The sequence below is a fragment of the Syngnathus scovelli genome, chromosome 10 (genome assembly GCF_024217435.2).
Source record: "Syngnathus scovelli strain Florida chromosome 10, RoL_Ssco_1.2, whole genome shotgun sequence".
NCBI classification, from domain to species: domain Eukaryota; kingdom Metazoa; phylum Chordata; class Actinopteri; order Syngnathiformes; family Syngnathidae; genus Syngnathus; species Syngnathus scovelli.
The window spans coordinates 6,819,976-6,834,745 of NC_090856.1; the positions used below are offsets into that span (position 1 = coordinate 6,819,976).

General features: G+C 40.5%; 2 protein-coding genes and 1 long non-coding RNA gene across 4 annotated transcripts; 1 reads left to right on the plus strand and 2 right to left on the minus strand.

Moving 5' to 3' along the window:
• Nucleotides 1-318: 318 nt before the first annotated feature.
• Nucleotides 319-5,831, minus strand: mindy4 (MINDY lysine 48 deubiquitinase 4). Its single transcript, XM_049721597.1, has 18 exons — nucleotides 5,531-5,831; nucleotides 5,162-5,281; nucleotides 4,885-5,075; nucleotides 4,553-4,814; nucleotides 4,291-4,490; nucleotides 4,169-4,221; nucleotides 3,875-3,981; nucleotides 3,681-3,797; nucleotides 3,208-3,299; nucleotides 2,978-3,079; nucleotides 2,807-2,870; nucleotides 2,574-2,639; nucleotides 2,338-2,405; nucleotides 2,193-2,256; nucleotides 1,904-2,065; nucleotides 1,373-1,553; nucleotides 1,204-1,276; nucleotides 319-999 (listed from the first exon to the last, which is right to left on the minus strand). Exons 1-18 carry the CDS (start codon nucleotides 5,588-5,590, stop codon nucleotides 951-953), a joined length of 2,031 nt encoding a protein of 676 aa, XP_049577554.1. The 5' UTR covers nucleotides 5,591-5,831; the 3' UTR covers nucleotides 319-950.
• Nucleotides 5,197-13,233, plus strand: LOC125969975 (uncharacterized). The gene is made up of 3 exons (XR_007481883.2): nucleotides 5,197-5,298; nucleotides 6,341-6,367; nucleotides 11,586-13,233. It is a non-coding gene; the product is annotated as an uncharacterized lncRNA (long non-coding RNA).
• Nucleotides 6,429-12,233, minus strand: nexn (nexilin (F actin binding protein)). Of its 2 annotated transcripts, XM_049721562.2 has the most exons (13): nucleotides 11,955-12,233; nucleotides 11,676-11,873; nucleotides 10,749-10,833; nucleotides 10,533-10,681; nucleotides 9,709-9,909; nucleotides 9,461-9,631; nucleotides 9,141-9,332; nucleotides 8,847-9,038; nucleotides 8,579-8,773; nucleotides 8,264-8,485; nucleotides 7,974-8,162; nucleotides 7,515-7,872; nucleotides 6,429-7,396 (listed from the first exon to the last, which is right to left on the minus strand). In XM_049721562.2, the coding sequence occupies exons 1-13, from the start codon at nucleotides 12,231-12,233 to the stop codon at nucleotides 7,383-7,385; spliced, it is 2,445 nt and encodes an 814-aa protein (XP_049577519.1). In that variant the 3' UTR covers nucleotides 6,429-7,382. The 2 variants fall into 2 exon arrangements, with proteins under 2 accessions (XP_049577519.1, XP_049577514.1); XM_049721557.2 differs by lacking the exon at nucleotides 6,429-7,396 and having other exon boundaries at nucleotides 7,480-7,872.
• Nucleotides 13,234-14,770: the final 1,537 nt, after the last annotated feature.

Here is a 14,770-nt window from a genome sequence, read left to right on the forward strand (position 1 = left end):
GCTCTGCATTACAGTAAATATAGTCATACATTTTGACGTATTCTACTTTCTCTGGTCGTGTCAATCAAGAATGAGAATTATGAAAAGGGTGAATTCCTGATACAGCTCTTCATATCACATTAGCTTGTGTAGGTGTCTGGTAGGTGTGCGTTGCAAGGATTTTAAACAGTGACTCATCTACTGTATAATATTTTATATTTAGCTATAACTGTATGCGAAACACTCTCATTGAAGAATAATTCCCAATTGCATTTGGATATTGTTTTTTTAATGTATTATTTTGGGAGATAGAGCAAGAATGGAAATGCATAAGCATCATTATGTGAATAAATCATTTTATTACAGTATACATTCCAGATGAGTGAAATAAAAATAAAGATAAGTCAGAACATCATCATTCTAGAACACTTCACTTTTGTTCTCTGTCCTCGATTCAGTACATTCGTACATTAAGACAGTGAAAAATATTAAACATTAAGATGTGATTTTTTTTTTTTTTTACCAACTAGTCTAAGAAGTAGAATGCATCTCACCTCGATTAAAAAATATAAACAACTATCTGGGCGTGTTGACGAGCTAAAGGCCTCTGTGGTAAATCAATTATTTAAATAATAATAAAAATGGAACAAAATAAAATGTGTATTTGTTTTTTAATATACTATGCTTTTTTAATAAATATAAAAAATGTGATTATGAATACGCATTTGTATCCTGAATGTCAATAATGCTTGAAAAAAAAAAAATGTTTTTTAAGGCGTCTTCTAATCAACCACATCAAGTATTTGAGCTATAGTCATATGATGAATCATAACCATCAGCATTCCGCATTGAGTGAGGGAAAAAGTACAGGCATCAACGTGTCAAACTTAGAATGTATGCTGAGAAAAAATAGATAAGAAATGTACTGATACTTATCATTTTAGAAAAGTATTATAAAATCATCCACGGATTCATAGAATTGGCTCTGTGTCATTCCAACTCACAAATGCATCTTTCCACCTGAAAACGACAAAATATGCAAATTAGATTCTGCCTATAGTTCCACAATCTACTATTTTGGAGCTTTCGATGATTCCACCGCTACTAAACTGAAGCCGACAATCATTGCTACTGTAGTCTATTTGATCAACTATGTTACTTCATTCATGATGGCAATTGTATCTCACTAATTTTAAAAACTGCTTTAAAAGCAAACAGGCTCACCTTGTTCGAATGCAGAGTTCCAAGGGAGGAATTAAATCAGCATCTTGACAGCTCAAATCTGATTTGCCGACAGCTAAAAAAAAATTAAAATGTTGTGATTTTTTTTTTTTTTTTTTACTAAAACATACATTTTAATTACACCAAGAATTGGAAAAAAAAGTTGACTCACAGACAGTGAGGCGGATCTCTTCCTGCTGATTGGCCAAGCCGTCATAATAGTACAGGTCGAACTCTGCACTTTTATCCTGACTTGTCAACAGCTCCTCCTGCAGGCCAAACAGCACACTGAAGTGGCTTTCACTGCACACAACCCAAATGGGGAAAAGGGGGTTCTTCAGAAAGTCTCCAACCTAAAAGAAATTAAACAGACTGTTAAAAAGATGAGTACTTCAAAAGGGCTGCCCTTAGGCAACCTTTTAAGGGAACATTACAGCAATCACAGTCTTGATTACAATTATCTGAAGTTATCGCAAAATGCATTTTGGCATCGTTCTCTGCTTGATTGCGTCGAGGCAATAATAACAGGAACACATTCACATTTTTCTTTGAAGACAATTATGGTAGGCTTTGAGTTTTATATCTGAAGCTCAAAAAAGAGAAAGTGGTCGGATGTACGATTATCAAATGGCTTTTTTTTTATTATTATAATGTTAAGTACTTGTGTTTGTAACTGTGAAAAAATGGAAAAAATGTGTCTCACCTTAAAGATGTTATAATGTTCGAACAGAGACAGAAGGCCAATATTGCAGTGAGATTTAATGCCCTTGAGCAGCGTAGAGTTGCCGTTGCCCGAGTCCAGCTCCACATTGCCGTCAAAGACGTTTGAAACTGCTCGTCCCACCAGCAGAAGGTTGACAAGCTCCTGGTCGACACAAATACAAAAGGTAATGGGATAAACAAAGTATTACAGCACCATGTTTGAAAAAAAAAAATACAGAAGTATATGCAACTTTGTTTGAAAAAAAAAAAAAAGTATATTGTTTGCATACTTGAGTGCAGTAGCCATGAGCGCCAATGAGCGCGGTGGTGGCCACGTCCATATCTTCTTTCAGTCTTTATTTAAAAAACAAACAAAAAAAAACCAGTGATTTGTCTACTTTGTTTTATTGAAAATTGTCTTTTTATGTTCCATACTTATCAATAGATCGAGACAGGACGGCAGATATGGTCAGCAGTAGACATCCCAACTCCCCTGTCTCAAACTGGATAAATGATACAGAGCAGTAAAGGTACATTAGCATATATTATTTGAAGTTGAGACTGCCCACAAAGTTAATGTTTTTCTTATTTGCCTGTTCCTAAAATGAGCGGCCATATTTGGAGGTAATAATGTCTATTTTTATTAGGAGACAACACAGGAGCTCACCCACCTGCTCAATGTTTTGCTCCAGTAGCGAATGCAGGTTTTTAATGCTGTCCACTGTGAAACAGTTTATCTAAAACAAGCAAGAATGAAAGAATCAAAATATTAGTCAAAATGTGTACATTACTACTCAATTGATGAGCAAAACATCTGAGATAATTATTTCTAGCCTTGCATTTTGTTGAACTTAAAAGGTTCCACAATTTGTACTTAATGAGATGTTCACAAACATGTTTATACCTTTTCAAGCACTCCTTCAGATTTGTAATGTCCGCTTGGAGTGAAAAGCATTCTTCCCGAGTTTCTGTTTTAAAACAAAAGAGAATGTAAGTTTATTGAACACGTATATCATCATTTGCAATACTGGAAAGAAGGCACAGGCTGCAATTAAAGAGGATTCAAAACTCTTACATTGCTACTGTGGCTTGTTTCTCGTCGCCGGCCCTCCACAGAACTTCAGCCACGGCTAAAACCAGACATTTTCTTCTGGTTGCATTTGTTGGCCTTAAACGCCTGAGAACAAAAGTTGTGTATGGAGGTCAAGTGGCTACAAAGTGAAGAAGCACGGAAAAGCTTGATTTAGACGTAATATGATGTGCAATAGTGAATAATGCAACATATGGAAGGAAAGTACAACATACTGAAGTCTTGTGTAACTACTGTCTATGTTTTCAAAGAGAAGTTTCTTTAAAACGAAAGCTTGGATGGAAGCTAGAACCCCACAAGGACCACCCTAGGAAATAAACACATGACATATTAAGCGCACAGAAAAAATATATTTTTGTGACAGTTAAAGTACTACATAGGTGTCAAACTGAAGGCCCGGGGCCCAGATAAGGCCCATCACATCATTTTATGTGGCCCACGAAAACAAATTTTGCACTTTGTGTCATTACTAAAATTGCTTGTTTTTGCTTGCAATTTTTATTACCATATGTTTTTTTTAAATATTTGACCTGATTTTAAAACTGGTTATTCATCAGTTTGTTTTGTAGCCTATACTGTATATAGAAGACGTTGACAATCATAATAGCCCTCCGAGGGAAATTATGAGTACGATGCGGCCCACGAGAAAAACGAGTTTGACACCCCTGAAGTAATAAATTACAGCTACCTTTTTCTGCACCACTCCATATCTCAAGTCATGCGTGTCGGAGAACGCAAAGCCCTGATTTCGCCATTCGACGGTGAAACATTTCAGACTTGAGCCAAGGAGAATTGATTTCAATTCCTGGGTACAGCAAAAGCAAAAATAAATATATCTTTGGTCTTTATTTGAACCCCCCCATGGTGTAAATCAACAACAACCGAGGCGGTGTGTTGGTCCATTGGACGGACTGTGTGGCTGCTCGCTGCAGTTGCTGTGTTCTTGATGGAAATTTTGGGGAATTCTGGCAGTTCGTCATCAATGTCATCTGAACAAAATAAATCAAACGCATCCTCAGCTATGTCAGATCAAAAGGTGTCTCAAGAAGATTCATCCATTCAAATTGCAATATATTGGAGAAATTAAATCAATTCCACACACAAAGCCGTCAAACCCAGAACCTTTCATCTGTGAGACACGTGCTGCCCCTGAAAAAGATTAAAACAAAAACTTACCTAACACCAACTCAGACAAATCTCTCACGTTTGGCTGCGTCTTAGACTTCACTCTACAAGAGAGGACACGGAATCATGAGCACAAAAATAGTTTGACGTTCAATTAAATAAAAGGGCTTTACATTTTTCTGTCATATCTGCCTTCTCCCTCTCCCTCCAAGCTCTTCACTCCCTCTGTAGCATCACTTTGGGATTTTTTCAGGACTTTTTGTTGGAAACTCTTCCCTGACAGTCCATCCCAAGACTGTCTGGGCTCCTCTTCTCTCCTGAACGGCAGCTGAGGGGTAACAACTTTTCGACTCTGCCGTTGTTTGGTTGACTCCTGAAACACGACAGTGAGATGATTCAAGGTGTCTTTCTTAGAAGCGCCAACCAGGTTTGTACCTGAAGGGTGCTAGATATCGGTCCCGCCAAGATACCGCGTCGAACCCGACTGGGTCGGCTCCTTTGACTGACTTCATTAATGGGAGAGTTGTTTACAGCTTCAGTAAGGCGATCGTGATCATGTTGAGACGTCATCTTACACTGGTGGGTTTCATCTACTGAGGCATTCAACCACGTCCGAGTTGCACTGTGGTTAATAATTCCCTGTCTATCAAGTGACAATACCACCCGTGGAGGTGAGGATGCTTCCTTGTCATGTGACCTGTGAGGGACATTCCGTTTAGTTTTTGGGAAAACAATATAACTTAGTCATAAACTTATTTATTGACTACCTTAATTTGATGTGATCACCAGAAACAAAAGACGCTGTGCTGTGATCTGAGTTGCTTTCGTTCATCTGCGACGGAGTTTTTGCAGGAAGAAGACTGTCATTGCCTTCACAGGCTATCGGGTCATCTTTGTGACCTTCAATGTGATGCTTGACAATGATTTCCAGTAAAGTCCTCAAAGGTGAACTCCGAGCCTATAGTAACATGAATGTTATTAGAAGGTAAAGATAGTACATAAATGTGTAATATGTGCTGTGTGGAAATTTTTGAAGATCTTGACCTTATTTGCTCTGTACAGATCCTCAATGTGCAGAACTTGTCTCAAGTGGGATCTGTTGTTGATGCTGGACTGTGTGCGTGGACGCTCTTCATCCATGCACGCGATCGTCTTCTTGAGTCCCTGCACGTTGATTACAGGTGAGCATCAAGATATTATCCGATGGTGTTTGCCTTTGTTAACTGGAAATTTCTGAAAATGTTTGACATTTGTAGCATGCATGTGTAGGATGATCAAGCGACACGAAATTTTTGAAGCCTTCCATTTTTGGGTGCGTGATCAAAGCTTGCAGTCTGCTCTCGAGATAGAAAAGGGGAAAGGCGAGCACAGACTAGAATGTTTTTCTCCCTCTCAACTCGTCATTCAACGTACCTTTCTGCTCAGATATTCCCGCACGAGGGACGCGGACACCTCCTCCACACAAATGACCATCGCTGTGGAGAAAACTGAGCCAGCTTTGCAACGATCTAGCACACAAGAAGCGGCCGACTTGCTTAGCGTTCACTGCCAGTGTGATCTGCTAAATCACGCACGCGCACGCACGAGTGAACGTATTTTACTAGAATAGAGAAAACATCCACGAAATAACTCTTTAAAACCAAAATAAAAAACATACAGTACATAAACAGTATTTGGATAAGTCGCGAGAGGGCGGGGTCTTGTGATGACGTAGGCATACGTGTTACGTTTTAGTACGTGCGCGTCCTTGTTGGCTCTGCTGCGCTTTGCTTTTCCGAAATTTGAAAAATTAAAAATGTTCAAATATTATATATAAGTGTGAGTATAAGAATTACATTATTATGTAATGTATTCCAATACTAAAATAAATGCTGTTTTGCTTTTAAGCGAGCGCAATCCTGCTCCGTCCGGTTAAAGCGCGCCCACGCACGTTACCATGGTGATGATACAAACAAGGCAGCAGCCATATCTTGTAAATGAAAATCAGTGTGGTCGCATTGATACACCTGCAAAAAAAATAAGATATTAAGTGCTTTATTTAACACCCGCCAATACATTTTCATTTTTATTTTTTTAATCTTAGGTGAAAAAAGTGATTTTACTTAGATCCAAAGCCACACAGAATGCCCAACATATAAAAAACATTAAATGTGTTACTGTAGATTGCTGTACTTTTTGTGTGCATCTTGAAAAATCTCATTGATGCTGTATTTTTAATTTTAGGTGTGGATCTCCAGCGCTTGTCTAAAGGTAAAATGCACACACCAAGTCTGCAGGCCTTGTCCATGTAATAAAGGACACCAAGTGCAGCTATTATTCATCATTTTATTAAAACATTTTCTCCTAAAATGTATGACAAATAAGAACACAAGCCTATGCTTTCTTTGTCACACCATGAAATAGTTAACTACCGTCCAGCACAACTGCATATCAAATGTAACAAGAGCAATACAAGTAAAAATAACTTAAAAGAACAAAAGGGCATTTCAGAGGATGATTACATAATCAAACAATTTTAATTAAAATGATGATGCTCAGTTTTTGTTTTTTTACAATATGACAGAGCCGTTGTCAAGAGACTCACTACTGTATCATGTTATTTTAGGTGTTTGACCTTTTTTTTTCACCTTTTATATGACTATATGTTACCTTTGGCACAATGGTGATCTAATTGCATTGCAGATGGTACGTGGAAAAATATTGTCATATTTATTTGATGCACCAAAATCAAGTTGCAGGGACAGCTGCTCTGTGTAAATGGTCGTGGGTTTTTTTTTTTTTTTTTTTTTTTTTTTTTGGCAGGGGCAAAATGGGAGTGGCTCTTCACTTTACATTTTGACATGGCTAAAAGCTCAAAAAATTGATTTAGTATGATGTATTCAAATTAAGTTTTAAATTAAACGAAAGAAAGTTATACCATGTCAGTGTCACTTCAGGTGAGCATCACAACAACATTTGCTGGTATGTTGAAAAACAAAAAGTTACATCCACATGATTGATTAAATGATTTGAAATCATGGCAGAAGATTCATGTCAAATTGCAAACCTGTATGCGACTAAACAAAAATCTCGTTATTGTTTTGGCACAGGTCACGCCCTTCATTATTAAGTTCAACTTTACAACCAATTGACAAGTAAACATTCTGCCTCTATGTATTTTCTGTGTATGCCTCCCTTAGGAATGCCGAGCATACTTCCACTTGCTTCCCTCTTGAGGGACAAATGAAATTGACAACAGGGAAATTTCCCAGCAGTCGGAAGAACCTCAGTAGTCATAAGCTGTAAAAGAAAGACAGAGGCGCTGTTACCTGTGGCTCATTTACCGAAGAAGAGGAGCATGCAGTCCGCTTAGATGTTTCATGCAGGCATGCGGTCGGTCACACCAGGGTGCTCTTACTTTCTATCGTGAGGATGCAGGTGCTCGCCGCAGTGCCTCGGCTGTTCACCGCCTTGCACATATACTCGCCCTCGTCTTCGGGGAAGGTCTCGGGCAGGTAGAGGCAGTACGTCTCCCCTCTCTCGATGTACTGATAGTCTTCGCAGTCTTGGAGCATCTCGCCTTCAAACCACCAGGTTACCTCCGGCTTTGGCTCTCCGGTGATCTTAACGGTGAAGCGGACGGGCTCCGAGTCCACCACAGACTGGTTTTTAAGAGGTTTCTTAAACCATGGAGCGCCCGACCTGGCTTGATCTTCGTCGTCCTCGTAGGAGCCGTTGACGATGCTTGCCTCGTCCTCGACGTCGTCGTCCTTTTTCTACAAGTGGATGAAAATTTTTGTCAAATTCAAGGCCTGGGGACCAGATACGGCCCGCCACATCATTTTATGTAGCCCGCGAAGACTTCCTGCAAAGGTACCTTTTGGAGGGCAGCGTCGATCTCCTGTTGTTCAAACTGCATTCTCTGTAGCTTCTGCTCCTCTATCCTCCTTTTCTCCTCATCCTCTCTAGCTTTGGCCATTTGTTCAAACCTAGCTCGCATGTCCACCTTCTGTTTGAACGGAGACTCCTCACCTCTCGCCGAAGTCATTTGGCTTTCGTCATCCTCCTAAAAACAGCAAATGGGACAATTGTCTCCATCTCTGTACGAGGTTTTGGTGACCTCACACAACCATAATTTGTAGCAAGCTATGGTATTTCAGATCATACCTCTTGGAAGCGTTCAGCTTCTCTCTCTTTAATTTCATCATCGGCAGCCTTCCTCCGAGCTCTTTCCATGTCAATCTTTTTCTGAATCTCCTCTTCAGTCAACTGCTTGATCTTCTCAAACTTGGACTTGAGGTTCTTGGCTTGGATGGAGCCCGTCCTCTTGAGTTTGGTCAACTCTTCGTACTCATTATTTACAATGTTGGAACTTTCATTCACTTCTTCCTGTGAAATAGAGAAAGGAAGTCTTGTTTGGACGAAAGTATTGGGACGGGGGGAAAAATATGTAGTATATTTCCAACTCTCATAGCGGTTAACCTCGCCCATCTCTTGCCGTAGCTGTTCAAACTCCTGCTTCTCCTTCTCCAGTTTCTGTTTGCGCTCATCTGCCTTGCGTCTCCTTTCGGCTTCCTCCTTCTCCTTCAGCAGCTCCTCAAAGTTCATCTCCAGTTTCCCTGGGTGTAGCGCCTCCTGCGATTCCGTCCTCAATAAATCACCCTCGTCATCCAAAACCTACACACATTAAGAAAATAGAGAAAGTGAGACGGATTCAAAACAGTTGGAGTCTTTGGTGGTGAGGACTTACCATGCTTTTGCGTGCTTCGGCAAAGAGCCTCTTCTCCTCTTCCAATCTCTTCTTGGCCTCCTCCTCCGCCTTCTTCTGCTCTTCCTCTCTTCTCTGGCGCTCCAGCTCCTCAAAACTGGCGCAGATCTTTCCAGGTTCGCTGCCCTCCAGGTTCAGTAAGGCCATCAGAGCCTCGTCGTCTTCGTCGACAAGCTGTGTGACAACACAAGTCTTTAGTCTACAACTGATGGACAAAAGTATTGGGACATATTTTTTAATTGATTACTCTACAGTACTCTATCAATCAATATTTACCATGCTCTTTCTGGCTTCAGCAAAAGCTCTTCTTTCCTCCTCCATTCGTCTTTTGGCTTCTTCCTCTGCCTTCTTGCGCTCCTCCTCGACTCGTTGCCTCTCAAGTTCTTCAAAGCTCAACCTCAGTTTTCCGGGTCGGAAGTCTTCCTTGTCGTCCGGGGATGTTGTTTGAGTGCCTTCCTCATCTTCATCCTGGAAAGACGCAGGATTACTAACAGGGTTACTAACTGGTCACAACATTAGGCACACCCACTTACGAGATCTTGAAACAATCGCTCAGGCCAAAAAAAAAAAAAGTGAATTCATTTGGAAACATTTACCAATCCCAGTCGGGCCTCCTCAAAAGCTTTCTTCTCTTGTTGGAGGCGACGTTTGGCTTTCTCCTCAGCTTGCTTTTTTCTCTGCTCCTGCCTTTCCTTCTCCAGTTCCTCAAACGTCATTTTCAACTTTCCTGGAGTCACCTGCACCTTCTCTGCGGTCTCCTCTTCATCCTATCAGAAATAAAAGGAGGATTCAATGCTAGCTGTAAAAATAAAGCTTGCATATGAATTTGTTTTCATGTTCCGACCTCAGGGACAATGGAGCGTCGCTTGGCCTCCCTGAAAGATCGTCTGTTTTCATCATAGCGTCTCTTCTTCTCTTCCTCCGCTGACTTCTTCAACTCCTCTTCTCGATTCTTCTCCATATCCTCAAAGTTCACTTTGATTCTGCCTGGAGCTCGTGATGGCTTGGTGGGAACCACACAAACCAAGATGCTGTCATCTCCTTCCTGTAATTCCACATTTTTTCTGTCAGCAACGTTGGAGGAAATTCAAATCTCGAAATGTGCTTGCCTGAATTTTCACCAGGTCTATTGCCAGTTGCAAGGCTAAGAATGTCACTCTGTGGCCGTTTGCGTTTGTGTCAGCATGAACGTCTGTTACAGATAACGCAGTCTAATTTTGGTGGCACATTGAGGAGGTCTACGCTCACCAGGAGGTGTGGGAAACAGTTGCCAGTCATATGCTGTCTACACCTGGCAGCTTGTTTCTCAATGACCAGGTCAACTCTAAGCAGGACAAACACGAGACAATAATAGGGCACGCTAAAATTGGAGAGACAAAACAGTCCATGTGAAGAGCAATCTCAAGCCTGTCCTTTAACGTCCTAAAAATTATTTTGGGTGCCTTTTGAAAAAAAAATGAAGAAACAAACTGTAGGTGATAATGAGAGGAAAAAAAGGATAGCTATGCTCAATGGCTTGTAATCACCTGTCTGGCACCATTACATAACGTCTGCAGACTTTCTGAAGGTATAAATACCCACAAATATTTAATTTGCTTTTACTGAAAATCCATTTGCTTTTTATTGTAGCTGAGTCATGTTTTTAATTTGAATCGTATTCGTACTTACCTCAGCTGCCTTCTTGGCCAATTCTCTTTTGATTTTGTCTTTTTCCAAGTTGTCTTGAGTTTCCCTCCTTCTTCTCTCACCTTCCATCTTCTTCCTCTCCCCCTCTTGCCTCTGCTTCTCCATTTCGGCAAACTTCCCCTTCACACTACCTGAGGATTCAACAACACAAACTCATATCTTTCACCTTCCACTTCTTTTGGTAGTCAAGTGGCTCACCTGTGATTTTGGGGACGTAGGATTTCTCCACTTTTGCCGGCTTCACCTCTTCCTCCTCATCGCTGGAAGCAAGAAGTTCTTTTATCTATAAAGTGTCAGTTGGAGAAGGAGTGAGTGTTTACACTTTAGACGGGATCATCTCCTCGATCGCTCGGGAGCCACCATGCTCTGCAAGAACATAGGCCTAATCCCTGATAATAAGTGGGTCATGTGACCTGCAGGTTGGATTTTGATTGGGCTGTTGCATGGAGAGCAGATGAGCATACTATGTGTGTGCAGTGAGGCCAGTTAGTCAAGGGCAGGGGACTTGGACTTTAGTTCTGCTCGAGTATCACTAATAATCCCAGTGTATTAATGTTTCTATTTCACCATTGTACTTCTCGGGCACAGTTTGTCTCAACTGGACATCCTAATCTTTGGGATTTTAATTTTGAGTCTAGAAAATTCTTATTCATCATCATATGCACATTTATTATGCCAGAAATTATCCATGCATTTGCTAGTCCGGCTCTAGCTAAGTGAATGTGAATGAGGATGAGCGCTATAGAAAATGGATGCCTGGATTTTTTTTTTTTTTTAACAATTGTGATATGGATTGTACTCAAGATCTGAGCAATTCATCATGCACTCTGTGTGTGTTCAAAACTCATACCATAATGGGTGTCCCACAAGGCACAATACACTTCCCCTTTTTCTTTTTTGTTACATAATATTCAGACCGACATGAGAAATAGCAAGTGTATGGTGACTTTTAGGACACCCTGTACGATTATTGTCATCAAACTAAAATGGAAACACATTACAATGTTAAGAGAAAGCATGTGTTATATGTTGCAGGGTCTCACGGAGAGTGGTTGGTGGGCCGTGCCTCATCCATCACACCATGCGGGGCACACTCGCAGGTTAGTGGGCTTAATCGGCTTTGACCTGCTGCTTCCTGCGGTTCCACTCCCTCTCCTTGATGTACTGGTCCTTTCTCTTCTGCTGCTCATTTTTGTTCCTCTGCCTGCTGCGCTCCTCTCTGGCCTTCTGCATTGCTTCAAACTTTCCTGTCACGTCATTCTTGTCTTTGTTCGTGTTGGGCACATAGCTTCTGGCTACGGGTTTTCTGGTTTGGAGCAGTCTCTGTCATTTAACAGTGAAAAGATGAGAAGCTAGTAAGTGATTGGTTAATGTAAACGGTGATAACTTCTCCGGCCGCCTCACCTCTTTTTTGAGCATAACATCAGAAATATTCTTCTCTTCCGTTGCGTCAAGTGGCGCTTCCTCCTCAACAACCTTTGTGGTTTTCTTTCTTCTATTCTTATCGACACTAGTTTTATCTTTCCCCTTGTGTTCCACGCCGTTCACGTGTGTCTCACCAGACTTTTTCTTCTGTGCATCAGGTGCCTCCTTTGTCTTCTCATCTGCGTTGCTCACATGTTCCTTTTTACTTGGGACATCTTCTGTTTTGACCACTGCTTCAACCTGCGCCACCTCAGCCATGTTTAAATCAAAGTGGCAAGTTGGTTTTAATTTGAGCTGCATAACAAAAGGACAAAAACGGTAAGGACTTCAAAATATAAGGTATTTCATTTTGTCTATAATCGTATTTGTGTTCCAGGATTTATCATGGAGCATATTTTTTCATGACTTCACCACCATTTTAGCAAATGCACTATTCCGCAGTATGTTGGGGAAGACTTCAATAGTACCGTGGTGCTGGCTGCTATTTATAGCACATTTTAGGAGTTGGGGGGGGAGACATGTGATCATGGCTATTTCTGATGAGAGATAGGCAGTTGCGCAGAGTTCACAATGGCCTCCACGTCGGCCCACAGGCCTTTGACAAAATGACCAGACAAAGGGCCAAACAACACCATGATTGAGGACAGTTAATCAGCCAACGCTAAAACTGTCACTGTTTAAAGGTGCACTTAAATACTTTATGTGGTAAGATTCAACATAAACAGAAAACCATTGTGACCGTAAAGTTAGAGCCTAAATTTTTAAAGCACTATTGTATATATTCCAAGCAGTTGGACAGATTTATAAATAAAAATATATATTTTTTAAATTATAATCACTGATTGGATAAGGTCATTCATATGGTTATCAATATTGTGAGGCCTATGGAATCCATTTGTGAGCTATCAATATTACTCATTGTCCTATACAGGGTCAAATATTTTGATTTTGTATAGCATCCACTTGTGTACACTCAAACATGTATTATTTTGAATTGAGAAAATAACTTATTGTAGCAGAACTCTACAATAGCTCTAATGCAAAACAAGTACAACAACAAGCTAAAATGTTTTTTACTGAGACTTGATTATGAATAATTGGCCTTTTTTTTCAAATTTACACAACTTTTGAATTTTATTCCTCTCAGTAATAACATAAAAGTAGCTGAATAACATATTTACCGTAATTGCTCAAATAAATGTCCCACATGTAGCTTGCAACACACTTGGAATAAGATAAAATAAGGTAATTACCTCTAGTGGGTGTTTTTCTTTTCAAGAAGAAAATTAAATAAATAATCCCCAGAACACGCTCGTGTGGAGCCAAAGGCGTCCAGTCTGGTGGTGCAAAGAGGAATGGCGGTCGCTGTTGGTGACGTGCGCTTTCCATAAAAAAGTTGGTGACTTTCTCGTGGACACGCATTCCACGCTCGGTCCCGCTTCAGCTGTTGCGCGCGCGTGCACGCGGAAGACGCTTGTCCGGATGGTCTGCGCTCGCAGCTGTAAAAATACGTCGAGCCTAAAATACAAAATAGATGAACATGCGTCCTTACGTTATATGTTGTTCATATTTGGTTCACGGTTAAAAAGTTAAATAATCACATCAATTAACATAGGAAATGAATGTATTCCTGACGTCACTGACACTACGCATCATTATCTTTAGCCACATAGATTTCATTACGTTTTTTATAGGATTCCATATATGCTTAAGAAGCAGTGACATCCTTTCCAAGTGACCCCAGTAACTTATGCAAATATACCCAAAGTCCACATAAACGGATTTTTAGGAATATTGGAATATTGCCTTAATTGCCCCAAAAGACTATTACAAATTCACTTCATTGTGGCTTGTTGTGTTTTGAATACACCATTGTGGAAAATTTGACCCTCAAGCACCACTATCTCCCACTTGGCCTGCTCCATCCAGGATTCCTCATTAATCAGTTGAGAGGAACACCAGCCTGCCTGCCCTAATGTAAATATTATTGTTATTTTCTACTATATGGTGACAGAAGCAATATTGACCCAAAAATCATCAGTCAATCTCTCATGGATGTTTTTTTTTTTAATGTTGGAGGAAGCTGGAGGCCCCAAAGAAAACCAGTGACAAAATGCAACCACTGCTGCAATGTCATAGCCCAGATTTGAACCATGAACCTCATTAAAATCTCATGGTGAGATACATGAGCTAAACATTCCTATTGGTTCATTCATTCCGTTCATTAAAATGTTGTGGTCTGGGGAACCCCAGCCGGTCAAAGCTCCAGCTAATGTGTACTTAGGGAAATCACAAAAACGCAACAGTGAGAACATGAATTATATTCGTTAATGTATTCTATAATGGTGTTATTTAAATTCAATGCACTGACTGACAGGCAGAAGGTTTTTCTCTTGAGGTTTTCCCTGGTGTATATAAAAGTTCACGCTTGGCTCCGTCTTCCACTGTTTGGAGTCGTGTGGGGCATTAGGGAGGCTGCGGCTTTAAATAGCAGCACAGCTGTGGAAACTGATCAGCACTGGAAGGACAGTTAAACTGAGTCAGACTGGGATCTTCCTCTCAGCTGCTGGAGGAGAACACCAACAGCATTTTTTGGGGGGTGCAGCCAACCTATAGGGATATAGGTTCTTATAGGGATGGACACACCAGACGTGTTAATAAACATTTGTGCATGTTACAGTAAGAAAGAGGAATCAAACACTATAAAATGTTTTGCGTTTTATAGTAATTGATGGAAGGCTTGGTCATCACCAAGTAATAAAAATATCCACCTTTTTAATGCTAATTGCATGTAT